General features: G+C 47.1%; 1 protein-coding gene across 1 annotated transcript in view; it reads right to left on the reverse strand.

Moving 5' to 3' along the window:
- The window catches only part of SPAG8 (sperm associated antigen 8), a 130222-nt gene that overhangs the window by 41952 nt on the left and 60551 nt on the right, over positions 1 to 27719 (reverse strand). The window contains exon 5 of the mRNA XM_029583274.1: positions 15498 to 15615. Coding sequence (XP_029439134.1) covers positions 15498 to 15615 — 118 coding nt within the window. The remainder of the gene's footprint in view (positions 1 to 15497; positions 15616 to 27719) is intronic.

The raw sequence follows: 27719 nt of genomic DNA on the forward strand, positions 1-27719 counted from the left end.
CGTTAAAGATTCATAATGTGTTTTATTTTTCCTTGTTTAAGCCAGTGGTGCTTTCATGGCCCTCCAGAATGCCACCTGAACCACAGGAAGTCGCAGCTGATGGAGATGATATCTATGAAGTCCAAAAAGTTATGGATTCCCACTGGAGGGGAAAAAAGGTCATGTACCTAATATCTTGGAAGAACTATGCCCCATAAAAAATTTGTGGGAGCCATTCTAACAATTTGGACATCAACCTCTTGAAGGACTTCCACCAATGGTAGCCCAGGAAAATCAGAGCCTCAGGGAGGGGGCTTAAGAAGGGGGTACTTTTTTAACTGGCGGTCTGTGGGCTGCTCCTGTGAACCACCGCACTCCCCAGCTAGGCCAGGCCCACCTCTCGTCAATGCGGCGAACACCACCAGCTGGGCCATGCAGAAGGACACCGCTCCCCATCATGCTGAGATGCCTCCATTGACAGCACGCTCTGTGCCTTCCGCTAAGCACATGCACTTTTGCCTGGGATTTAAGGGACCACAGTGGGAAAGTCCCCACAGTACCTAGAGATGACATAATCAGTACTGCCCTATATAAAGGCAGTTCCCCAGCAGCAACTCACCTCAGCAGCAAATCCAGCTACTCTATAGTATGTGTTGCTTCTCAGCATTTCAATCTTCATCCAGCTTGTATTTAGTCTTCATTCCAGCTGTTCCAACCTTCATTGCTTGTTTCTCAAGCGCCTTGCCTGCTGCCCCAGCCTGTCCTTCCCTCTTCCTCCCCTTTGGACGAATGACCGGTTCTGACCGTTGCCTAGACTTCGAATACACCTGACCTGTGCCTGCCCCGACCACTCCCTGGATCTTTGTTACGCCTGACCAACATCTTCCTCTGACCATTGCTTGGATTCTGGATACGTTGTACCTAAAGGCTCAACCTGAAGGGAACATGGTCTGGTATAGGTGAAGGTCCTGACTGGTCTCTGCTTCACCGGGGTCCACCTGCCAATGCTGAGAAACTGTAGGGCTCCTTCCTGCAGGTAGCATCAATCTTGCCTCAGCCCAAGGGTCCACAGATACAAGAGAAAGCAGAGTTGCTTACCTGTAACAGGTATTCTCCCAGGACAGCAGGATGTAGTCCTCACATATGGGTGAGATCACTGGACGGAGCCCTATCACGGAAAACCTTTCTGTCAAAGTTTCTAGAACTTATGATTGGCACATTGAGCATGCCCAGCATGACATAAAGCAGAGTTGCTTACCTGTAACAGGTGTTCTCCCAGGACAGCACGATGTAGTCCTCACATGTGGGTGACATCACTGGACGGAGCCCTATCATGGAAAACCTTTCTGTCAAAGTTTCTAGAAAGCTTTGACTGACCCTGGCACACTGAGTGCACTGAGCATGTCCACAGGGGTCTCCCTTCAGTCTTGTTTGTAGCAAAAAGTGCAAGCAAAAAATAAAATAAAATAAGAAACGTATGCGGACCCAAGTCCGCGGTGTGGCGGGTGGGTTTCGTGAGGACTACATCCTGCTGTCCTGGGAGAACACCTGTTACAGGTAAGCTACTCTGCTTTCTCCCAGGACAAGCAGGATGGTAGTCCTCACATGTGGGTGATTAGCAAGCTACAGGCTGACTCGTATTACAACAGGCCATTAGCAGACAACCCGTGCGCAGGCACAATAATTTGGTTGCTATTGGCAATGATGAGGCAGCCTGACATCACAGCAGGTGGTTGTAGGATTTGGGGAGTATAGTGGAAGAAAGCATTTCAAGACACGTTGGCCAAAGGCAGAGTCTTGATAGACTTCCATATGTAAGCAGTAGGGGGCTGCGAATATGTGAAGAGAGCTGCAAGTTGCAGCCTACGAAATGTCAGCAATTGGCACTGAATGATAGTGTGGTACCGATGTTATCATGTCTGTTACAGAATGCGCCTTCACTCAACCCTGGAGAGGAAGGCCTGTGTTTTCATAGCAGAATTCGATACAGTCTGCTAGTCAGTTGGAGAGAATTTGTTTGCCACTGGAACTCGCAGCTCGTCTTTGTCAAAGAAGGAAAGAGCTGGGTGTGGAGTGCACTGCACTGCACTTCTATGGAGTGCAGTGCAGACTAGATAGAATGCAAGTGCACGCTTACAGTTCAAGATGTGGAAAACCCTCTTGCCCTGGTGAGAGAGAGGCCTTGGGAAAAATGGGCAGAGTATATTCTGAGTAAGTTGACAGTCTGCGTCTACCTTAAGAAGAATATTAGGATGAGTACGGAGGACCACTCGGTCATGGAGGAACCTAGTGTCGGGTGAGTATGCAACAAGGCTTGCAACTCACTGACCCTTTTAGCAGAAGTGATAGCTACAAGGGAAAGAATTTCCCATGTTAGAATTTTAAAGTTATAGGAATGTAAAGGTTCAAACGGGGAACGTATGAGTCTTGTAAGTCTTGTAAGGGGGCTTAATCTGTAGAGAATCCATGATAAGCCGACACATAAGGGGTTGAGCTGTTAATCGGGCATCCCCTACTCCCAGGTGGTACGGTAAAATGAAACTGAGGTGTACCGTGCGAAGGATGTCTGGGGACCAGAATCCGAGGAGTATGCTAGATAGCCTAAGAGAGATGGAGTGGTGAAGAAAAAGGGGCTAATACCCTTTTGTGCACACCATGTGGTAAATCTTGCTCAGATTTACGTGAGGAAAGCTGTGAAGCTACCAGTACCTGAGAACATCAGTGAGTTTGTGTTATGTGACTGACCTGTGGGCAGGCTAATTGGTTACTGGAGTGATAGGTTGAGAAGTATGGGGAAGCATACTTATCGAGGCCAGGACGTTGTTATGAGAATCATTGGAAACCTGTCCTGCTGTAGCATCACGAAAGCTGTGGCTATGAGCGGTATCGGAAGAGACGCATATAGGAGGCCTTTGTTGCAGGGCGAGCAAAGGCATCCATGCGAATGCATTTCGATGCATGTGTAGGGAGTAGAATCTGTCCACTCTGTGGTTCGATTCAGACGCAGAGGTCAAAGATTGGTTGACCTCAGCGCTAGAAGATTTTGCTCGCTACACATGGATTCAGAGACCATTTGTGAGGATGGAGACATCTATGGAGAAGGTCTGCTAGTGTGTTTAGTATGCCTATCAGATAAGAGGGCCGTAGATGCATGGAGTGAGCAAGGGCCCAGGGCTAGCGCTGAGCGTCCTCCTGGCAGGGCAGATAAGAGGCTGTGTGTGCTTGTGTGTTGGAATACCACATTGCCACTTTGCTGTCTGTCTGTATGCACAAAGGTTTGTGTCAGAGGCAGTATTTTAAGGCATAAAAGGCATAACGCATGGCTGGAAGCTCCAGGAAATTGATGTAAGACTCTTTATGGAGCGGAAAAGACGCATTTTGGGTTGGGAGGATGTGGATTCGAGCTCTCCAACCCTAGTTGAATGTGACCGTATTGGTACTGGATCGGTAATATGGATCAGGGACGAAAGCGGTTAATTGCTTAGAGCCACTGAAATTTGAAAATCCACTGAATCTTACTCATGGCTAGTCTGGCCTTATGAGTGACGTAGATTTTGAAAACCCCGTGGCCCAGCAATTAAAGGATTTATAGACTATGGCTATGTTGCATGCGCGCAGAGATGTGAAGAATTTGACAGGATGTCTGCGCGGTTGTTGGGCAGTAAGTCCGTTGCGACTGTAGTGTCCAGAACTGCTCCATATGGGATTTATGGTATTTGATCAGAAATCCTAGCCAAATTTAGAAGATTTATAGTGAGTCTTAGAGAATTTAGCTCCTTGCTCGGATTGACTCCTTATTAGGCAGTCGTCCAGGCAAGGAAAGGCGTGAATGCTGTTGTTCATTGTAGATGCCAAATGCCTAGCAGTCACTGCTAGGCATTTGGTGAAATACACCAAATCTAGTTCGAATAGTAGAACTTGGTATTGAAAATGTTGTTGACTCACTATGGAGCGCATAGAAAGACCAGAGGATAAAGGCAACCCACTTATTGTAGTAAGGGAAGCATGGTGCCGAGAGACACGATTCTGATGTTTTCATTCTGAAGAAAATTGTTGAGATTTCTGAGGTGCAGGATGGGCGGAGATCACCTGCTTTGCTTTGAAAAAAGGAAATAGCAGGATTAAAATCCTCCCACTTGTCACGCCCGAGGAATGATGCTCCGAGCCCTGGTCCTCAATGGGATGGCTGCTCTGTTGTCTGGCAAGGTTGAAAAATCCAGGAGCCTGCCCGACTGGCGGAGCTGGTATAATCTGGATATCCGTTGGTCTCAGGCGAGAGGGTGAGCGATAAAAGGTTTTTCTAGCATCCCTCTCTGCTGTGCAAGTACGCAGAGAGCTGTCACTAGTCTCACGGTGGTCTTGTAATTGAAGCACTGTTTGCTGAACCTTTTACATGACAAATCAGCTAGTTTATCCAGGACTTGAGGCCGTAAATCAGAGGCTGGAAGCCAGGTTACTATCAAGTACAGAGTCCCATTACTGGCAACAGGAAGACTTCTCGAAGTAATCCCGTGTTGCTGGCAGAGAGGTTCCCTTGGTGTTGTGTCAAATATAGTTGGTAAATAGCAATATGAGACACCCATATGGTTCTTGGAAGATGTGATGACCTAGAACCTTCCAAGAAAATCTGGCTAGTTTTAGTGACCAGGTCTCGATGAGATTGGTGATGAAGCGGGAGTAAAGTGCCCATCGCCCTTCGTGGTAGAGGCTCAGAAGGACGAGTCGGCGGCGATGACTTAGGCTGTTGTTGGTAGGTATCACAATGAGGCGGTGCCACAACGGTGCGAATATCGATGGCTACGGTGTTAGTAGATTTCGGGAGGCATCGAGGATAGCCTGAGGGACATAAACGTCCGGCTCGACTCTATAAGCTGCTATGGTAGCGCAGCTATAGAGGAGACAGGCTAGGCGTTACTGGCGCTTCCACATTATTTTGTGGTGGCTCAGTACCTGGCACCAATATCAGTGGGGAACGACTCGGCACCTCAGGTGCCCATGTACCAGGCCCGCTTCGCAACTGACTCAATGGACCTTGATGTTGGTGCGGTATTAGTGCCGGCACCGAATGTGGAACTCACATTGGTGCTGGCTGTATCCCTTGGAGCTCGGCTCGGTAATTCTCCAGCCCCGAGGAACTGCAACTGATGTCCGGAACGGTGTCAGCAATGGTTGTTTACCGTGGCAATAGCGAAGTTTCCCTCGGCGCTCGGCCCTGTCATTCTCCAGCACAGAGTAAGATGCCACCGATGCCCTGGATGGTGTCAGTGGCAGACGCTCACCATGCCGGTGACAATGATTCCCATGGTGCTTGGCCCGGTCATTCTCCATTGCCGAGGAAGATGCCCTCGTTCTCGGATGGCAATTGGTTACAGACTGTCTCCGTGCCTTCACTGCTCCTGGCACTGTTTATCACCCAAGGATTACATGGTGCTCTGGTTTAGAACACGGAGTATGGATCATTTTTTGTTTAGTCGAGGGCATTGATTTAGGTGCTTCGGTAGTATCAACGGTATCGATGGCGGCATTGAAGGCGGCATCGAGGGCATCGGCAAAGGCATTGATGGTATGGGTGAAGCACCGATGGCATCTATGGAGGGATTGATGGCATTGGTAGAATCGATGGTGGCATCAACGGGATTGATGGCAGCATCGACGAGGACATCGACGGCAGCGATGGAATCAATGGAATCGACGAAGGCATAGATGGCATCGATAGAACTGATGTTGGCACTGATGGAACGATGCGGGCATCGATGGAATTGATAACGGTATCGATGGAATCAACAGACATTGATGGCATGGATAGAATCGACATTAGCATGGATGGCATCCACATGGCCATCAACGGCATGGATGCCATCAACGGCATGGATGGCATAGACATGGGCATCGGCAGAATCGGCAGCATCGATGTGGGCATCGACGAAATCGACAGCATCGATGTGGGCATCGACGGAATCGATGAGGGCATGGACGGCATCGATGGAGCATCGACGGCATGGATGAGGGCATCGAAGGACTCGATGGAGGCACCGATGGAATCGATGAGAGCATCGAAGGTGGCCCTGGTGGCAAAGGTTACCGTGGACGTCCCTATCCCTCTAGCCCCGATGAACCCAGTGGAGAATCGCAGGAAGGACACTCGCAGATATCGTGGGGCTGACCAAGGGTGATAAACATAGAGAAAGAGAAGGCTGCAATTCAGTTGGTAACCTGGGGGAACCGGTAGTGAGGTGACAGGAACCAACCAAAAAACAGGGCATAGTACTCACCGAGCATCGATGAAATGCACGTGAAGGGAGACCCGTGTAGGGAAAAATTATTTGTGAAGTAAAACTTCAAGTGTTTCCGTGAAGAAAAGTTGTGAGAAATCTCTCACAGAGCTCCTGAACGCGAAGCAAACTGCATCGCGGAAAAAAGAAGATGGAAGGGAGACCCCTGTGGACACAGGGATCATGGCATGCTGGGCATGCTCAGTGCACTCAGTGTGCCAGTGTCAGTCAAAGCTTTCTAGAAACTTTGACAGAAAAATTTTCCATGATAAGGCTCCGTCCAGTGATGTCTCCCACATGTGAGGACTACCATCCTGCTTGTCCTGGGAGAATCCCTGTAGTAACAGGGGTCTCCCTTCAGTCTCATTTGTAGAAAAAGGTACGAGCGAAAAAATAAAATAATAAAATGTTTCAGACCCAACTCCGCGGGGTGGCGGGTGGATTTCATGAGGACTACATCCTGCTGTCCAGGGAGAACACCTGTTACAGATAAGCAACTCTGCTTTCTCCCAGGACAAGCAGGATGGTAGTCCTCACATGTGGGTGATTAGCAAGCTTCAAGCCGACTCATATTTGTTAGGCCCAACAGCGTACAACTTGTGCAACATACACAACAAGTGGTGTACTGTTGGGAAAAATGAGGCAGCCTGAAAATCACAGTAGATTGGATGTGGAAAGAGTTGGGATTATTCTGGAAATAAGTTCTTCAAGACGGATTGGCCAAAGGGAGAGTCTTGACGTCCTTCCTTGTCCAAGCAGTAATGTGCTGCAAATGTGTGAAGAGAGCTCCATGTTGCAGCTTTACAGATCTCGGCAATCGGTACTGAATGATAGTGTGCTACTGAGGTTGCCATGGCTCTCACTGAGTGCGCCTTCACTCGTCCCTGGACAGGAAGGCCTGCTTTGTCATAGCAGAATTCAATACAGTCTGCTAACCAAATGGAAAGAGTTTGTCTGCCCACTGCAACTCCTGGTTTGTTTTTATCAAATGAAACAGAAAGAGTTGGGTGGATTTCCTATGGACTGCAGTGTGGTCTAGGTAAAATGCAAGTGCACGTTTACAGTCCAAGGTGTGTAAAACCCTCTCGCCTTGGTGAGAGGGAGGCCTTGGGAAAAACGTGGTCAAGACTATAGACTGATTTAAGTGAAAGTCAGTAACCACCTTGTGAAGGAATTTAGGGTGAGTACGGAAGACCACTCGGTCATGTAGGATCCTTGTATAGGGTGAGTATGTGACAAGTGTTTGTAGCTCACTAACCCTTCGAACAGATGTAATGGCTACTAGGAAGAGAACTTTCCATGTAAGAAATTTAACATCGCAGGAGTGCAAAGGCTCAAACGGAGAGCACATGAGCCTTGTAAGCACTACATTCAGGTCCCATTCAGTGACTGGTGGCCGTAGAGGGGGCTTAAGTTGTAATTGGCCCCTCATAAACCTACTCACAAGGGGTTGCACTGTTACCGGGGCATCCCCAACTCCCTTGTGGTCGCTGAGATTGCACTCAGGTGTACCCTCACCGAAGTCGTCTGGAGACCAGAGTCTGAAAGGTGCCAGAGATAGTCTAATAGAGATGGATTGGGGCAGGAAAAGGGGTCGATACCTTTTTGGGTGCACCATATGGTAAATCAGTTCCACTTAGAACAATGGGATTTTCATGTGGAAGGCTTTTGTGAAGCTACGAGCACTTGAGAGACATCAGATGAAAGGTTGAGCGGTTGCAGGAACAAGCTTTCAACATCCAGGCTGTGAGGGATAGGGTCTGAAGGTTCGGATGGCATAACATGCCTTGGTTCTGAATTATGAGATTGGGAGCTGTGCCCAGGCAAATGGGTTCTCTGATCGAGAGGTCGAGAAGCATGGGAAATCATACTTGTCGAGGCCAATAGCTTCACGAGAGTTTTGGCTATCAGCGGTATCGGGGGATACGGGTATAGGAGGCCTGTGTTCCAGGGGCGAGCGAAGACGTCCATAGTTAACTTGATTTGATGCCTGTGCAGGGAGCAGAATCTGTCCAATTTGTGATTCAGTTTGGATGCAAAGAGGTCTATTGTTGGTTGATCCCAGCTTTGGAAGACTCTGGTCGTTACCACAGGATCCAGAGACCACTCGTGGGGATGGAATTGTCGACTGAGGCTATCTGCTACTACGTTCTGTATGCCTCCCAGATAAGTGGCCCGGAGATACATGGAGTATGCAAGGGCCCAGGCCCAGATCTGCACGGTTTCTTGGCAGAGGAGATAAGAGCCTGTGCCGCCCTGCTTGTTTAAGTACCATATTGCAACTGTGTTGTATGTTTGAATGATAACAGTCTTGTGTGAAAGGCAGTCCTTCAATGCATATAGAGCATAACGTATAGCTCGAAGCTCTAGGAAGTTGATCTGAAATGTTGCTTCGAGTTGTGTTTGAAGATTGTTGGCATGAGTTCCCCAACCCAAGTTGGATGCGTCTGTGGTTAAAGTTACTTGTGGAATTGGTTGCTGGAAGGGTAGACCTGTTAGCAAATTGGCTTTGTTTGTCCACCAGAGAAGCGATAAACATAGCTGGTGGGTTACTTGAATCTGGGATAAAAGCAGTTGAGTGGCTTAGAGCCACTGAGATTTCAAAGTCCATTGAGTGATTCTCATGGCCAGCCTGGCCATAGGAGTGACGTAGACCGTGGAAGCCATGTGGCCCAGCAACGTTAGGAATTGATGGGCTGAGACTGTTACTTTTGTGTGCAGAGAGGAAGCTAGTTTGGAGAGTGTGTCTGTGCGGTCATTGGGCAGGAAGGCCTTTGCCACTGTGGTGTTCAACTCTTCTCCGATGAAAGTGAGGAGGTGAGATGGAATTAGGTGGGATTTTTGGTAGTTGATGATAAATCCCAACGAGTGAAGGAGATTAATGGTGAGCTTGAGGGCGTTGAGAGCTCCTTCTTTGGATTGGCTCTTGATGAGCCAGTCATCTAGGTAAGGAAAGACATGTACGTGGTTCTTGCATAAATGAGCCGCAGCCACTGCTAGGCACTTTGTAAACACACGGGGTGCTGAGGCCAGTCCGAAAGGTAGGACCCAGTACTGATAGTGTTGATGTCCCACTAGGAAGCGCAAGTACTGGCGGTGAGGTGGGTATATTGGAATGTGAGCATAAGCATCTTGAAGGTCCAGAGAACAGAGCCAATCTCCTTTTTGCAGAAGGGGAAGCATCGTGCCCAAGGACACCATCCTGAATTTTTCTTTTCTTAGAAATTTGTTGAGATTGCTGAGGTTTAAGATGGTATCCTATACCAACAACATAACAAGGAAACTCCTGTGATGTGGGACTTTTGTGCGGATGCCAGCCTCAAGACAGCCTTTAATTTTGACTGCCCCCCTCGGATGGCTCCCGTTAATTATTCTTTATTTCTTTACTCAACCAATTTTTTAATTATTTTTGCGTTTCTCGTGCTTGCTCAGTCCATAGCTCAGTTCCCCCGTTGTGCGGACCGACCCTTCCCTTCCACTGTGAATATTGTGATTAAATTCACTTATCTCTGTTATTGACGAATACCGCTGATTTTTGGGTCTTGCTCCGCCTGCCCGACATGGGCCATGTTTCGGCAGATCACTGCCTGCTTCAGGGGCCGCGGGAACTAGCTGTGCTGGGATCTTCGTATGGACCGTTTTTATAGTCTTCGTTCATTATCTGCCGAAACATGGCCCATGTCGGGCAGGCGGAGCAAGACCCAAAAATCAGCGGTATTCGTCAATAACAGAGATAAGTGAATTTAATCACAATATTCACAGTGGAAGGGAAGGGTCGGTCCGCACAACGGGGGAACTGAGCTATGGACTGAGCAAGCACGAGAAACGCAAAAATAATTAAAAAATTGGTTGAGTAAAGAAATAAAGAATAATTAACGGGAGCCATCCGAGGGGGGCAGTCAAAATTAAAGGCTGTCTCGAGGCTGGCATCCGCACAAAAGTCCCACATCACAGGAGTTTCCTTGTTATGTCGTTGGTATAGGATTATAGCACAAGGCAACGAGATTGGTTGTTGTAAGAGGTTTAAGATGGGGCAGAGACCGCCTGTTTTCTTTGGAATAAGGAAATAGCGGGAGTAGAACCCTCTGCCCTGCTGTGACCGGGGTACAGGTTCCACAGCCCTGGCGCCCAGAAGGATGGACAGTTCTGACTGTAGAAGACTTGTGTGATCTTTTTGCATCCACAGAGGATTGGGCGGTGAATTCTGGGGTTCTGTGAGAAGTTTAGACGGTATCCCTGGGTTATGATGGAAATAACCCATTGGTCTGTGGTAATGTTGAGCCAATTGGTTATGAAATGATGAAGTCGACCTCCTGCTGGCAAATCTGGTTCTGAATTTGTGGAGGGGCTGCTGTTCTCTAGGAAGGTTTCAAAATCCAGATGCCTGGCCTGTTTGTGGTGGAGGCTGAGGTCTGGATGTTTTAGGTTGAGATGGCCTAGCTGTCTTCACGCGAAATGCAGGTGGGTAGTATCTGCGAGAACGATAAAATGGTTTTTAGGGTCCCTTCTGGTTGATCGTCTCGCAGAGGAAGGGGCCTCAGTAGTCACTGTTGACAATTGGCGCAGGGTTTCATTTTGGTCTTTCAATTGAGTCACTGCGTTTTGAATTTTGACACTGAACAGGTTTTCGCCGGTGCTTGGTAAATCTGCAAGTCTGCCTTGAATCTCAGGCCGCAGGTCCGAAGCTTTTAGCCAGGCCCATCTCCTGGCACTGATTCCTGACACTGATATTCGAGAAGCTGTCTCAAAGATTCGTAAGCAGTACGAACTTCATGTTTACCAGCCTCAAGGCCTTTATATAATATGGCATTGAGGGTGTCCTGCTGTTGCTGAGGAAGAGAGTCAGCTACTTCTTGAACCTGTTTCCACAGGTTCCTCTGGTACTGTGTCATGTAAAGTTGGTATGCAGCTATTCGTGACACCAGCATAGACCCTTGAAAGATTTTGCAACCTAATATGTCCAGGAATTTAGGATCTTTGCCAGGAGGTGTGGAAGAGTGTGGTCTCAGTTTCCTGGATTTCTTTTGTGCAGATTCTACCACTACTGATTGATGTGGTAGTTGTGGTTTTTGGAAGCCAGGGATGTGCTGAGCAAGATAAGTTGCATCTGTTCTTTTAATTACTGGTGGAACAGCGCTCGGATGCTCCCAGAGACGATACTGTAGATCTACAAGTACCTCATGTACTGGAATTACTACCACTTCCTTTGGGGCATCGACAAATTGGAGAACTTCCAATGTCTTGTGCCTTGTGTCCTCCTCCGTAATGAGATCAAAGGGAATTGTCTCTGACGTCTCTTAACAAAATTGGCAAAGGAGAGGTCTTCTGGGGGAGATTTTCTCCTTTCCTCTGGAGGAGATGGTTCCGACAAAATATGCTCCGTGGAAGTGTCAGTGTCTATATCTTCCCATGTGTCAGGTTGAGATCCTGAAGGAGGGAAGAAGGTTGATGGTGTAGGACGTGTTGGCACTGATGGATCCTTCGATGGCCTCGATGGATGGTGCAATGGCATGGATGCAGGTTTCAGTGGCACCGGAGGAATCGATGGAAAACACGGGCGTCTCGGTCCCGAGAGCCCTAATGGACCAGACATCAGTTCAGGCATCGGTAAAAAGGGACTGGAATCCGTGCATTCGTCTTCTGAAGACCCAGGAATGGGTATCAGGGCCTTCAGAGGTTGCGCAGGTTGCTTCGGCATCAGTAGCACAGGCTGCGTTGGAAGGGCACTGATGAGTGTATCCAGCCTGGTTAGCAACGGTGTAAATATCGATGACTTCAGTGTCGGTGCCAGTTTGGGGGCCGGCACCGGTGGATGAAGGTCTTGGAGAGCATCGAGCACTGCCTGGTGGATGAAACCATCCAGTTCCTCCCTGCAAGCTGGTGTTGATATCGCAGCTACAGGGGGTGGCAGGCTAGGCGTTACTGGCCCCTCCACAGGGACCTGTGGGGGCTCAGTACCCGGCACCGATATCAGTGGGGATCGCCTTAGGAGTTTGAGTGTAGAGGGTGATAACACTCCTCTACCCGTGTCCTCTTCACAAGCGGCTCGATAGCCATCGAAGCCGATGCGGTATCGGTGCCGGCACCAGGGTATCGGGGGTTTCGGAGACTCAGTAGGTCGTTTCGGTACCGATGACCCAGGCTGGATCAGAAAGGCACCGATGAGTGTGTCCAGGTGGTCAAGTAGCTGTGTAAAGATCGATGGCTCCGGTGTCTGTGCCGGTATGGGGGCCGGCATCGATGGAGGATGAATGCTTCGGAGGGCATCGAGGACCAATTCTCGGACAAGCATGTCCAGCTCCTCCCTGGAAGCTGGTATAGGTAACACAGCTACAGGGGGAGGCAGGCTAGGCACTACTGGTACTTCCACAGGAGTCTATGGGGCCTCAGTACCCAGCATCGATGTCAGTGGGGATCGCCTCTGTATCTCAGGTAAAGAGGAGGTTGGAGGCTCCTCTACCCGACCCTCTTCACCATCAACTCGATAGCCATCAAAGCTGATGCAGTGTCTCTGCCGGCACCGGGAGTAGACTCGCGTCAGTGCCGGTGTTTCCCTTGGTGCTCGGCCTGGTCTTTCTCCAGCACCGAGGAAGAAGATGCCGATACCCTAGATGTCGTCAGTGACGGACAGTCACAGCTGCCTTGCTGCTCCTGACGAGGTTTGTCGATGGACTTTGACGATGCTCCTGCCGGTGATGACTGGTGGATGTCAATGGAGTTAACTTTAGTTGGAAAAGGGTCTCCATCTTGTCCAGTCAGGCACGCCTGCCCTTCAGGGTCATTTCAGCACAGCTTGGGCATCAAGGCACAACACACAGACATCATACGGGTCTGTAATTGACATCGTAGCAGATACTCTGGATATTTTCTAAAGCCCGTAGCCATGTTTGAAAAAAGGGCCGCTAAAACGGTCGGTGGCCTCCGGGAACCAATGGTAAGGTAGCCGGAACCGACCAAAAACGGTGGAAATTACTCACCGAGCGTTGAGGAAAACGATGTCACGATGGGAGACCCCTATGAGGGAACTTTTTGTAAAGAAAACTTCAAGTTTTTCCGTGAGGAAAAGTTATGAGAAAATTCTCACAGAGCTCCTAACTGCAAGGCAAACTGCAGCGTGGAAAAAAAGTGACTGAAGGGAGACCCCTGTGGCTAGAGGGATTATGGCATGCTGGACATGCTTAGTGTGCCAGTCAAAAGTTCTAGAAACTATGACAGAAAAGTTTTCCATGATAGGGCTCCATCCAGTGACGTCACTGGCAGCTGAGATTCAATGCCAAGAAGTGCACAGTCATGCATATTGGGAGTGGAAATCCGAATGAACTGTATTCGATGGGGGGAGAAAGGCTGATGTGCATGGAGCAGGAGAGAGACCTTGGGGTGATAGTGTCTAATGATCTGATGTCGGCGAAACAATGTGACAAGGCGATAGCTAAAGCCAGAAGAATGCTGGACTGCATAGAGAGAGGGATATTGAGTAAGAAAAGGGAAGTGATTATCCCCTTGTACAGGACCTTGGTGAGGCCTCACCTGGAGTACTGTGTTCAGTTCTGGAGACCGTATCTCCGAAGAGACAGAGACAAGATGGAGACGGTCCAGAGAAGGGCAACCAAAAGGGTGAATGGTCTTCATCGAATGACTTATGAGGAGAGATTGAAGAATCTAAATATGTACACCCTGGAGGAAAGAAGGAGCAGAGGTGACATGATACAGACTTTCAGATACTTGAAAGGTTTTAATCATCCAAAGACAACAAACCTTTTCCGTCGGAAAAAAATCAGCAGAACCAGGGGTCACGATTTGAAGCTCCAGGGAGGAAAACTCAGAACCAATGTCAGGAAGTATTTCTTCACGGAGAGGGTGGTGGATGCCTGGAATGCCCTTCCGGAAGAAGTGGTGAAGACCAGATCTGTGAAGGACCTCAAAGGGGCATGGGATAAACACTGTGGATCCATAAAGTCTAGAGGACGTGAATGAAGAGTGGGTGGCTCGCGGGAATGACGGCTACTGCCTGGAGATAATACCCTTATTCAATAGACATACACATGGTTAATGCGACTCCAACATTGCTCTAAGCTTCAACGGCAAGAGGAAACGTGGAAAAAGATTTGCATTCACAAAAAAAGCGGGGAGTAGCTTGCTTGTTACGGTGGTTACTACCCCAAACCAAATAAGCCTGGTACTTCACTTTCAATGCATATCCTGCATAGCTCTCTGCTTCAACAGCAGGGGAGAAATACTGATACATCACGCATATCCAGCATAGCTCTCTGCTTCAACGGCAGGGGAGAAAGTCAGATACTTCACTTTCAATGCATATTCAGCATAACTCTCTGCTTCAACGGCAGGGGGAATGAAGAAAAGTGGATCTATAAACAGACAACAACCAACAAGGTCTGAATTATTTAGTCTGGGTAAACAAATAAGCATGGGTACAGCTTGCTTATTGCGGTGGTTACTACCCCTAACTAATTAAGCCAGATATTTCACTTAGAGGCAGTTCCAACACTGCTCTCTACATTATTTATTTATTTATTTATTTAGCACTTTTATATACCGACTTTCCAATAACAGAATTACTGATCAATTCGGTTTACATTCTAAACAATAACAATGACAAGTTGATGTCTTACAATGAACAGGTAGATAGAACTTGGAAACAGATATATGGGGTTAATAACAAAACGTAAAAGTTACGGAGCCTAATGTAGGCTGGAGACACAGGTGTTAGGCATAAGGTTAGGTTTTTTGATTTTCGACTGCATAAGGATTCGTAGATGACCTGAGAGTTCTCTAGAGGGTTCCAGAGAGTTCTAGAGATGATCTAGAGAGTTAATGGCGGGGGTGGAAGGGAAATAGAATCAAAAGGTTACTAAGAGCCAAGAGTAACAGATAAGTAAGAGAAAAAAAAAGTGCAAAACTGGATGAACCCTTTGGTGGTCTTCTGTCGTCATTTCTATGTCACCTATATGGAAGGACTACCATCCTGCTTGTCCTGGGAGAAATATTTTTTCACAGAAACGGTGCTGGATAGTTGGAATGTCCTCCTGAGGAGGTAGTAAAGATGAAAACAGTAAAAAAAAGCATGGGATAAATACAGAGGATTCTTATTGGCAAGAGTATGGTAATGAAGCATGGTATACAGTGGTTGGTGGCAGAAGTATGGCGCTAAACCTTACCATGTTTGGTGGTGATGATACAGTTGAAACTTATCTTGATTAGTGGTGAACTGGTGAATTTGAAGCATACCTTAGATGGTGGAGGAGGGATGGATTTGAAGCCTTTCACTTGATAATCATGTTGCATTGTACTTTCTGTCTCCATCAATTTTGGCGGAGGAGGGTCACGTTTTTCAAATGTTTCTTTGCTGAGAAGACAATAATCACAGGTTTACATACAGGTTAACTTCACCTTTCCATAAAAACAAGTTACATAGAAATGCATTTATTTATATTCTGCTTTTTGGCACTTCAAAGAAGATTACATTGAGGTATTGTCGGTAAGTGTTGGAGTAGGCAAAAGGGAGGTATAAATGAAGCAGTAAAACAATATGAAACCGAAGAGGTCAAAGAAACGCTTAAATAAATAAAACAGTGAATAACAAACTCACTAAAATGGTACAGATGCTATATTATGTGTATATCATCATGTGTATGGTATATGTTCTCTGTTAAGTGTACTGATGAGGGTGCAATTTTCCTTCTTTTTTATATTTGAGACACTCCTTTCAATCCTTGATTTTATACTGTTTATTGTGATTTATTTATTTAAAATACTTATATTCTGCCTTTAACAGGCCAGTTGGGCTAAGCAGATTGCATAAAACAAATACAATTAAAAACATAAATATAACCATACAGCAAAAATCAACTCAAAATGTCTTCTATAACAATGTACACTCATTGATAACTGAACAATAACTCTAGTCATTATTCCTCAGAGAATGTCTCCTGAAACAACAATGCTTTAAGCTTTTTGCAAAAAAGGCAATCTACCTTATAAATGGGCCATGACCGACGGCCCGCAAATGCGCAGTAGAGCACAGCTCTACTGCGCATGTGCGGGCAAGGACGTCGGTCTTAGCCAGCGTCAAAAAAAAAACCAACATGGCGGCGTCGAGTGGCGGCGGCGGCGTCGGGTGGCAGCGGCGGCAGCGAGCGGCGGCGAACGACGACGACGACGAGGAGCGGCGGCAGCGGCGGCCAGTAGCGAGGGAGGGAGGAGAGAGAGAGAGGGAGGGAGGGACTGAGTGAGAGGGAGGGACGGACTGAGTGAGAGGGAGTGGGAGGGACGGAGGGAGGGAGTGAAAGGGAGGGACTGTGGGAGGGAGGGACTGAGTGAGGGGGAGGGAGGGATTGAGTGAGGGGGAGGGACTGAGTGGGAGGGAGGAACTGAGGGAGGGGGAGGGACTGAGTGAGAGGGAGGGAGGGGGAGAGACTGAGAGGAGGGAGGGGGAGAGACTGAGAGGGAGGGAGGTAGGGGGTGGGGAAGAGTGAGGGGAGAGGGAGAATGAGGGAGAGGTGAGAGACAGGGATGTGAGTAAGTGGAAGGGTAAGAAGTTGTGAAGCAGAGAAAAAGGGAGTGGAGGAGGGCTGAGGGAGAGGGGATGGGATTGAGACAGGGTGGGGAGTGACTGAGGGAAGGGGAGAGAGGTGGGAGTGACTGAGGGAAGGGGAAGGAGGTGAGAGTGAGGGGAAGGAGGCAGTGGGAGACAGAGAGTGAGTAAGACTGAGGGGTGGGAAGGGGGTGAGTGACTGAGGGGAAGGGGGAATGAGGGAGAAAAAGTGTAGGAGGGTGCTGTTTTCGAAAATGGACCGAAAACAAAAATGTAATGTAGCCCGTTGTGACGGGCTTAACGGCTTGTAGTCTATATTAGACTGAAGATCTCCAGGTAAGGAATTCTATAATACAGTCCTTATAAAGGAAAAGGCACAATTACTTGGGTCTGACCACTGAAACATATTCTGCAGAGGATGCTGGGGTCTTCCAAAACCTGAATCATTCTCATCATAACATTAACATGAAGAAATTGCTCATACTGAGGTAACAACACAGGAGATGTTAAAACAAATTGTATTGATATTATGTTTTCTACTATGGATAAGTCAGGTACCAAAACTTTTTAAATAAATAAATATTATATACTACTTTGAGCATTTGTATGGAAAAAGCAGTCACAGCCTTGTTATATCTTGAAAGATGGTATATCAAATAAATATATAAATCAAAGAAATAAATGAATAGGTAAATTAAACATTAACGGGCTGAAACTGCCATGAGAAGGTCCCCAATTTGATCCCCAAGTCAAATCTCCCTCTCCCTAGGTCAGCTGAGGATGCTGCGGAGACATTGCTCACAACCATCAGGGAAGGAAGTGGGGAGTCCTAGCCCTTGCTTAAAGGTGACAGCTGGTGGCCAGATCCAGGGCCCATGTTAGCCGGACTCTGGAAGGAGGCTAGGACATGGCCCCTGGCCAAGGATCATCATTGCAATGACTGGATTAGGTATGTCGCAAGGAGCAGGATATCAAATAGGGGAAAAAAAATCCCTGGGTAGTTGCATAAGCCAGATTCTTTTTTTTTTTTTTTTTTTATATTTAAATCTTTTATTGGCAGTAGAAAACAGCCTAGACACAAACCGCTAGCATAAAACAGTAAGAACAAGTACACAAAATTTGTGAAGTAACTAGCCGAACAATCAATCGCCATTATATAAATGATGTTCCCATTTCCCCCCTCCCCCCCCCCCCCCCCATAGAGGTGTACATCCAAATGGAAAAAGTAGAGGACTGTGCACAGAAAATCATAATAAAATGCAATTATAGGACAGGTGAAAGACCGAGCTCTATACTGCTAGCCATGATGAGGCCTCCAGCCCTTCCAAGATCCCAAAGAGCGCCAGGATCTGCGAATAATATAGCGGGCCCCACTCTCCAGCTGGGTACCACAATCCAGCCTGAGCAAGTAAAAGTCAACCAGAAAAGGTCTGTTGCCAGCGTTCATATAGTCCCCATGTCTTATGAAAGGAATGAAGTGATTTATTCTTGTAAGCTGTGATGCGCCCCAAACTATGCATTTTTTGAACTGTAGCTTGTATCATCTGTAACGTTGGGATTCTCGGGTCCTTCCATAATTGAGCAATGGAGCATCTCGCCGCTGTAACCACATATTTAATAAAGAAATCATGAAATTTGTATCCATCTGTCCTGTCTTTATTTAGCAAGGCTTGCGATGGGGTCAACTGAAACTGAATTTGCAGTACTGTGGTAATCCAGTCAGATACCAGGGTCCACAGTTTTCGCATCTCTGGGCACGTCCACCAAAGATGAAAGAAAGTCCCCTTTTCTCCACAAAGTTTCCAGCAAAGACCGTCAGAGCCTGGTACAATATGTTGTAGCCGGGTGGGGGTAATATACCACCTAAAAAACAGTTTGTAACCATTCTCAATATGCAGGGCTGATATTAAACCTTTCCGCAAACCCTGAAACACCCGCAACCAATCCTCCGCCTCCCAGTCACATTGTAAATCCAACTGCCAAGCTTTTATATGTGGTGCCAGCATATTAAATCTACCGCTCAATAAACTATAGAGGTTAGAAATATGTTTATCGACTCTATCTGCCTGGCGGCACATATTTTCAAAGGTAGATATGCCCTTTGTCAGTGCTCCTCCCACCTGGTGTCTTTGGAAGTAATGTCTAACTTGCAGGTATTTGAACTGATCCCCCATTGGCAATTGGAACCGCTCCCTGAGTAAAGCAAATGAGATCAGCCCCCCCGGCTCCCAGACGTGGGCAAATTGAGTTATACCCTGCTGAATCCAATGGGAAAAGACCCGAGGGTGACCTGCCGGTCTAAAATCTTGATTGTGAAACAAATGGGTACTTTGAAAAATAGTTTGTGTTCCCACCAATGCTTTCCTCCACTGGTTCCAGATATAGAGGGTTGCTTCAACTGAGTCCGGCAACCGCACCACAGGGAGCCAGGAAGACCTAGCCTGCCACAACAGGGCCCCCAAAGGCAGAGATCCCAGTATCGCCTGTTCTAATAGCGTCCACGGCTTACAACGCTTAACACAGTGCCAGTCAACCGCCGCCTTGAGCTGAGCAGCCCCTAGGTACTTAGCAAGATTAGGCATGCCCAGACCTCCCTGCCATCGTGGAAGGTATAGAGTCTCCCTAGCAATCCTGGGCCTCCTGCCCTTCCAAAGATATTTATTCAACCGTTTTTGCCACTTAGCCAGAAGGTTGGCAGGAATTACAAGTGGCAAAGTTTGAAACAAGTACAATAGGCGAGGTAAAATATTCATTTTGAGGACCGCCAGTCTCCCCAGCCAGGAGATATGATAGCGGTCCCATTCCTCCAGGTCCTTGTATATTTTAGCCAATAAAGGTGGGTAATTTAATCGAAATAAATCGGAGCCCAGTCCCAGATTAATTCCCAAATATTTTAACTGGTGTCTAGCCCAGCGATACGGAAACTGTTGCGTGATCTGCGTTACCAGCTCTGGCGCTAAGGTGACATTGAAAAGTTCAGACTTTTCCCAGTTGATGGTGAAACCAGAAACCGCACTAAAGGCCTGGAGTTCCCTCGTAATCGTTTGTAGGGATAGCAAGGGGTCCGTAATAGTAAACAGTAAATCGTCCGCAAAAAGGGACAGTTTGGAGGAGAAGTCACCGGCCCGAACCCCTGCTATGCTATTGTTATGCCGGATGCGGTAGGTAAAGGGTTCCAGGAAAAGGGCGAAGAGGAGGGGGGATAAGGGACAGCCCTGCCGGGTTCCCCGCTGAACTGCGAATGAGGAGGAGTAAGCGCCATTAATTTTTAAGCAGGCTGTCGGCCCCTCATATAATTGGCGAATCCACCTTAAAAATTTGTCCCCGAAATTATACTTTTGCAGTGTTTGAAATAAAAAAGGCCAGTGCACATAATCAAAGGCCTTTTCAGCGTCGATGGCCAACAAAGCCATGGGTATATTCTGAGTTCTAGCCCACCACATAGCATCAACAGCCTTACGGACATTATCGGATGCCATCCGCCCCGGAATAAAGCCAGCTTGTTCGGAATGAACCAAAGCAGGCAGGAAGGTATTAAGCCGTTGAGCGAGGATTTTCGCTAGGAGTTTCAAATCCAAATTGATTAGGGAAATGGGACGATAAGAGCCGCAAACCGTTGGGTCGCGCCCCGGCTTACCGATCAGGGTCACCCCTGCTAAATTTGCCTCCCTGGACAGGGTGCTCTGGTGTTGGAGCGAGTTAAATAATTTTACGAGAGGAGCTACCAAGACATTAGCAAATTTTTTATAAAAAACTGCAGTATACCCGTCCAGGCCCGGGGACTTGCCCACTTTCAGGGATCGTATCGCCCACAGGACCTCCGCTGCCGTAATGTCGCGGGTTAAGAACTTTTGGTCCTCCAATGAAACCTGTGGGAGCGGAATAGACTGTAAGTAGTCCGCTATAGCTTCTGGGCTAATGTTAGAATTGGAGGCGTACAATTCGGAATAGAACCGTGTAAACCGCTGCCTGATATCCGTATTAGAAGTAAGAATATCCCCTCGTTCACCCTTTACCTTTACTATGTTGCACTGGACTTGCCTAGCCTTCAACTTACGGGCCAGGTTTCTCCCCGCCTTATTCCCCCCTTCGTAAAAAAGCTGTTTTACTCGGGCCATTTGATAGGCTATTTGCGCCGCTTCAATGGACACCAAATGCATACACAATTGGTCCATTTGAAATAAGAGGCGCGCTGCCCCGGTTTTTGCGTGTAGAAGCTCCAGCTTCTGCAGCTGTTGTATGGTCTCCAGCTTATCTTTCTGCTTTTGTTTCTTAAGGAAGGCTCCTTGGGCTATAAGTTTACCCCTTATTACGGCTTTAAGACAATCCCATAGCGTGGTCGGTGCGATTTCTGGAATATCATTAAGTAACAAATATTCCTGAATATCAGAATACAAAAGAGCGCAGAAGCCCTCATCCTCCAGCAGGCTGTCATTAAGCTTCCAATATCGTTGTCCGGAATCGGTTGCCAAAACCGCTAATTGTAAAGACACCGGACCGTGGTCGGACCAGGTGATAGCCCCAATGGCAGGTTGAGTAACCTGATTAGAGCATCCCTTGTCGACTAGGAGATAATCAATCCTGGAGTACGTTTTGTGGGCCCTCGAGTAAAAGGTATAATTTCTCTGCTTGGGGTGCCAAACCCGCCATGTGTCAATCAAACTATAATGTCTTAGAAAGCTATGAAAGCCCTGGCGCTCCCTCCGCCGATTGGAAGTACAGCCATTAGAATTATCTAATCTGGGGTTCGTGGCTACATTAAAATCCCCTCCTATAAGGAGGTGGCCCTCTGCGCTCTGATCAATAAACTGTGTCAAGCGGGCCAGGAAAATGTCCTGGGCCACATTAGGAGCATAAACACTGAGTAAAGAATATTTGACACCCGCAATGGCCACATTTACTAAAACATATCGTCCCTCCGGGTCTGGATAATAACCGAGAAGTTCATAGTGCAGATCCTTGTGAATAAGGATACCCACCCCCAGATATTTATGGGCTAGTGGCCGCGCCGCCCAATATTGTCCCGGGTAATTGCCATTACGTAATAAGCGTTCATATCGCTTTTTCAAATGCGTTTCTTGTAGGAACGCTATCATGGTGTGATGCTGGGCCAGATCCGAAAAAAGGGACTGGCGTTTTAAAGGGGTATTGAGGCCCTTAACATTTAGGGTTTGGATATGTATGGTCGCCATATCAAAACCATAATAAAAATCCTATTTGAGTCGTACTGAGGCTATACCATATCAAGCTCCCAACCTGTCCCCATAACCAACATCTGGCAGTCCCCCTGACAGTAACGAAAACAAAATACAAACCCACCTCTATTCCCCCTCCCCGCGCCCCCACCCCCCACTCGGTATGGTCCGCCGTAGAGGCCCATACCCTGTGAATATGGGAGGAAACAATCATTCCAGCAACAGCCTTCCCCCTTCGACAGCTATTAACCTCATATACTTTCAAAAGTAAACATTCAAGCACTCCTGCAAATAGAATAACTGATTACCAACCAAACCAATAATGAACAACTTCTCAAAGATAGAGAACGTGGCAGTACAAAATGAACTGAAGATGAACATCCACAGGACCCGCACCCAAGCAAGCCCCGTGTGGCCCAGCGTACTCTACGCCGTCGCAGCGCAGCGCAAGGCAACTTAATCTGCACTGTCCAGTCTCCAAGTAACAAGGAACCAGGACCCATGAAGAGCTCATCCCTGCGGTTCCTTGTCCGAATGCCGCCGCAGCCGCTTGTCACCTCGATTAACTCTTTGCCACCGTGGTGGATCTTCCCTGCGCAAGGGTGGCTTAGGGGCCGCAGGCAGCTCCACAATCTCTCCATATCCGGCGGCCTGTAACACTTGCGAAGCCTCTGCTGGGGTTTTTACTCGGTGCGCTTCACCTTTCACTGAAAAAGATAGCCCAAAGGGAAACAGCCATCTGTAACGGATGTCCTCTCTTCTTAACAGCTCGGTAACTGGTTTGAAATCCCGCCTTTTCTGAATGGTCACTGGTGAGAGGTCTATGAAAACCATTACCTCGTGGCCTTGCCACTGCCATTTATTTTGTCGCCGAGCAATACCTGTTATTTTTTCTTTTAAGACATAGTCCTGAAAGCAGGCAATAATGTCTCTGGGGAGATTGTTGACCCTTGGGCCCATAACCCGGTGCACCCGAACCAACTGGACCTCTGCGGCCGCAGATAAGGGCTGGGCCGTCTCTCCAGCCGCCAGTAGCATGCCACAGATTTGTTTCACCACAGAAGCACAGTCTGCATAATCAGGGAGTTCAGGCACGCCGCGAAAGCGGAGGTTGTTCCGCCGTGACCTGTTCTCTAGGTCCTCGACCTTATCCTGCAGGCGTTCCACTTCAGATTGTATAAGGGTGAGAGTCGTGCGATTTACCTTCACCGCCTCGCTGTTCGCCTCGGCTCGGGTCTCTACCTCAAAAAGTCGCCGCCCATTCTCGGCCAAGTCCCCTTTGATATCATCGATTGAAGCACGGAGGTCTGCAGTGTTCGCTGCCAATTCTTGTTTTAAATCCGCGAACCATCTTTTCATGTCCGCCCTGGTAGGCAGATTTGAAGTATCCAGCTGGTCCTCCTCAATCTCCCCTGGCGATTCCGCCGCCTCCACGTTGCCGGCCGCCATGTTGCTTCCCAGCGATTCCTCGGCTAGCACCAATTTGTGGTATGAATACTTTTTGAGATCGAGCGGTTTCTTCCGGCTCGACATAGGAGGAGTGCTGAGGTGCCCCGTGTGCGTTTTGGCCCCGAGGTATGGTTTTTGGAGCGCTCGATGCGATAGAATGCTGTCTCAGAACGGAGGAGCCGCGGTTTCAGGCTGCCATCGGCATGGATGACGTCACTTCCTCCTGCATAAGCCAGATTCTGATTGAGCTAGAAGTAAAAAGGAGCAGGAGGAGTAACAAGTCACCGGCTGTATACAGCATTCACCCAAGAGTTCTAAAAAATTAAATATGAAATTGAAAAGCTAAAAACAATAGAGACCAATATTCAGACAGCCAGTGAATGGGTAAATTACTATGATGTGCCTTGAATGTGGACTTAAAAAAATTAAAAATTAATTTGAATAAAGTTATGCTTAACATTTTATAGAAACATTCAATGGGACTTACCCGGATACGTCTTTCTTTGAATATATGGGATATATGGCTTTTTAAAAAAGCATTCCCGGACACCGATTAATTCTATTCAGCCAGATCTACCACTTACTCATGTAAATATGTTTCTGCTAATGTAAATACCTTCATCTAATGTTATACACTCCATTTCTTCTCTTCTCCCAGTTCTATTACCCTGTTATTTGTAACTGCTTCCTTCCACACCAATAGGTTATTCAATTGTTCATTGTACACCCCTGTTATATGTAAACCGGCATGATGTGTTTGTAACATGAATGCCGGTATATAAAAATTTTAAATAAAAATAAAAAATATATATATATATCTGGATAAAGCTAGTCAGTGAGTATTCTATGAGGATAGTTTTATAACTGTACAAGTTGTGGTAAATTATGTGTGCACTTTTTACACACACTTTATTCCAGCTTTTCACAGCAAAAAGTCTGCATATGTTTGCTTTGAAAATTTGCATGAAAGTAGCTTGGAACGTGCTTACCTGTAACAGGTGTTCAAAAGGATAGCCCGACGTCAGTCCTCACAAGTAGGTGACATAATCTGATGGAGCCTGGCACATAACTTTTAGATCCAAGTTTCTAGAACTTTGACTGTGCCGCATTGAGCCAGGCATCCACAAAGGGGCCACTTCAGTTTTGATCCTTAAAAACATAAGGAGAAGGGGAGTATACCTGGAGAGAGTTCCTCCTGCTGGAGGGAATCGGCCAGTGGGACTGCCGTAAGCCTAAGAAACATCGCTAAACTTTTTCCTCGGAACGAGTTGAGCCACGCGCCCTGAGAAACCACCTGACCGTGAGTGAGACCGGATATGACCAGGGACCTGCGGCTGGCTCTAAGGGAGTGCACCTGGAGAGAGTTCCTCCCACTGGAGGGAATCGCCCAGTGGGACTGCCGTGAGCCTGAGAAACATTGCTGAACTTTTTCCTCGGAGCGAGTTGAACCACGCGCCCTGAGGAAACCACCTGACCGTGAGACTGGATATAACCATGGGCCTGCGGCTGGCTCTAAGGGAGTGCATCTGGAGAGAGTTCCTCCCGATGGAGGAAAATCAGCCAGTAAGGAATATGGAAAGTTCAAATGTAGACTTGCCTGATTTAAAAAATGTGACATTGATGGATGTTTGGAGATCTGTGAATAGTATGGATAAATTATTAACGCAGGCTATGTCACAATTTGTGTTCTTTAACACTGAAACAAAAAATATGCTTCAAGACCATTCAAGTCGCTTAAATAACTTGGAAAGTAATTATTCTGAGGTTAATACATAAGTGGTAAACTTACAAGCAGTAAATACATCTTTTATTAAAGATAGTCTGGTGATGTCTAGACAACTTGAAGGTTTGGAAAACGTATTGAGATCTAAGAATCTCCGTCTTTTTTAACTTCCCCATCACCAGACTTATCGGCTACTGAGCTACTACGGAAATACTTGAATGAAGTATTACAAATTCCCTCATATCAGGAAATGGTATTGTCTAAGATTTTTTATGTACCTAGATCTTAGGTCCAGAAGAAGGAATAGATTTAATACAAGGAAATAGCCCCAATTTAACATCATTCTTAGAGGCATCAATTGATGACATCCCAACAAGGGCTACTCTTTTAGTTACCTTTAATAGTGAAATAGACAAGAATTTGGTGTTACAAAAGTATTTCAAAAATAAGGATTTTCTCTATTGTGGGGAAAAAATTCAGATATTCCCGGACATAGCAAAAAGTACTCAGATGAGAAGAAAAAATTTCTTGTTAAAAGAGAGGGTTTTATCCTTAGGGGGATTATTTTTTTTCAAATGTCTCTGTAAATGTTGTATTACTGTATAGGGAAATAAATTTGTTTTCTTTGACTCCACACATTTGGAAACTTTCCTTCGAGATAAAGAGCAGAAACATGAATGATCTAGAGAATTGTTGAGGTATTGATGAACATACACATTTAAAATGTCTCTCATGATTTGAATTATATATAGAAATATTTGCTTGTTATAGCGCTCCCCCAAAGTAATGTGGACTAGATTAGGTTGATGACATTAGTCAAAATTACTTAAAGATTTGTTTTTCTTTTGCTGTGGTGTAATCCTGAATACCTATGTTTTATTAATGTAGAATTGATAAAATTTCAATAAAATATTAACAAAAAAAAAAAACCCAAAACAAAACATAAGGAGAAGCCAACTCCAAGGAGAGGCAGGTGGGTTTTGTGAAGAATAACATCCTACTGTCCTCAGAAAACACATATTACATATAAGCCACTCTACCTTTTTCTCTGAGGAAACGCAGGATGGCAGTCCTCACAAATGAAGAATTCCTACCTACAGGCTCCTCCTAACAAAGAAAAGGGAATACTGTAAACAGTGCCAATGGGCAAAACCACAAAATATTTTTGTTGGCAACAGGCCTTTTATCTTTTATTTTCTTATGAGGTGCAGCCTGAAACATAACAATGGGCCCTAGGAGGAATCGGAATTGGGTTCTACACCTCAAACAGAACCTATAGGGCAGACTGACCAAACCTAAATTTGTGTCGGGAATCCCTACCCAAACATTAATATAATGTGAATGTATGAAGAAGAACTCCAAATCACAGCTTTGTGTCAGGGTCAGCAGGATTCAAAACCATGGCCTTAGAGTGTTCAGAGCCAGAGGACCTGGTGACAAAGCCACAGGGACTCTGAGGCAACACATGTTCCCCTGTGGGACCGCTTCTAGGAATATGGCACACAGGCAGCCCAGATCCCAGTATAATTCTGAGGAGAGAGTCCTAAACTCGATGACATAATCGGTCAGTGGCCTGGCACCTTGTTGCAGATGCAGGAGCGCAGATCCGGCGATGGTCTTGTGACCGGGGTCGTCAAATATGGAGCGAAATAGGGCGAGGAAGACCGGCAAGTCATTGAGGATCAGATCCGTTCGCTCCCAAAAGGGTGACGTCCAGGCCAAGGCTTTTCCGTCCAGGAGGGACAAGATGTACATAGTTTTGGAAACTACATCGGGGAAATATGCAGGTTGTAAAGAAAAGTGCATGCTGCACTGGTTCAAGAAGCCCCTACACACAAGGGGTCACCTGCGAAACGAGGATGTGCCGGCAAGGGCACTAGAGGTCAGAACGGTGACGCCTGTGAAATAAGGCTTGGCTTGAGAGGCATTGGGACAGAGTCCAGCCGATTACTCAATTGATTTATGGCATTAGCCAAACTCTCTAATACCTTTTGCTGCTCTGTAATTCGCTGGGCCAAGCCAGGGATGGCCTGAATCGCCGAGACCTGTGCCGGGTCTATGGACTTGGCAATCTGTTAGGATTTGTAGGTATGTGGACCCTGGGCCGAGTGAGAGATGGTACCCACCACAGAGAGGAGCCCTGTGAGCCTCACCATTGGGAGGCGAGGTCTCAATGGATGTCAGACACAGCTGTGGAATAGAGTCTTTATTAGAGAATAGAGAGGCACTGCCCGAGAGGCAGGGAGTGCAGGAGAAGTCACAGAGTCCGTGCGGTGTACCTTTGTAGTGAAGGGAGTACAAAGGGAGTACCTTTGTAGTGAAGATACGGCAATGGTCCGCAGAGCGGGGTAGACCAGAGAGGCTCCTTAGTAGAGATGATACAGTAGTAGTCCGAGGAGCAGGGCACATCAATGAGGGTTCCTCACTTAAAGATGATACGGTAGTGGTCCGCAGCACAGGGTACACCGATGAGGGTTCCTCACTAGAAATGGTCCAGTAGTGGTCTGCAGCGCGAGGTACCTCGATGAGGTTTCCACACGAGAGATGGT

This window comes from Rhinatrema bivittatum, chromosome 1 (genome assembly GCF_901001135.1).
Source record: "Rhinatrema bivittatum chromosome 1, aRhiBiv1.1, whole genome shotgun sequence".
NCBI classification, from domain to species: domain Eukaryota; kingdom Metazoa; phylum Chordata; class Amphibia; order Gymnophiona; family Rhinatrematidae; genus Rhinatrema; species Rhinatrema bivittatum.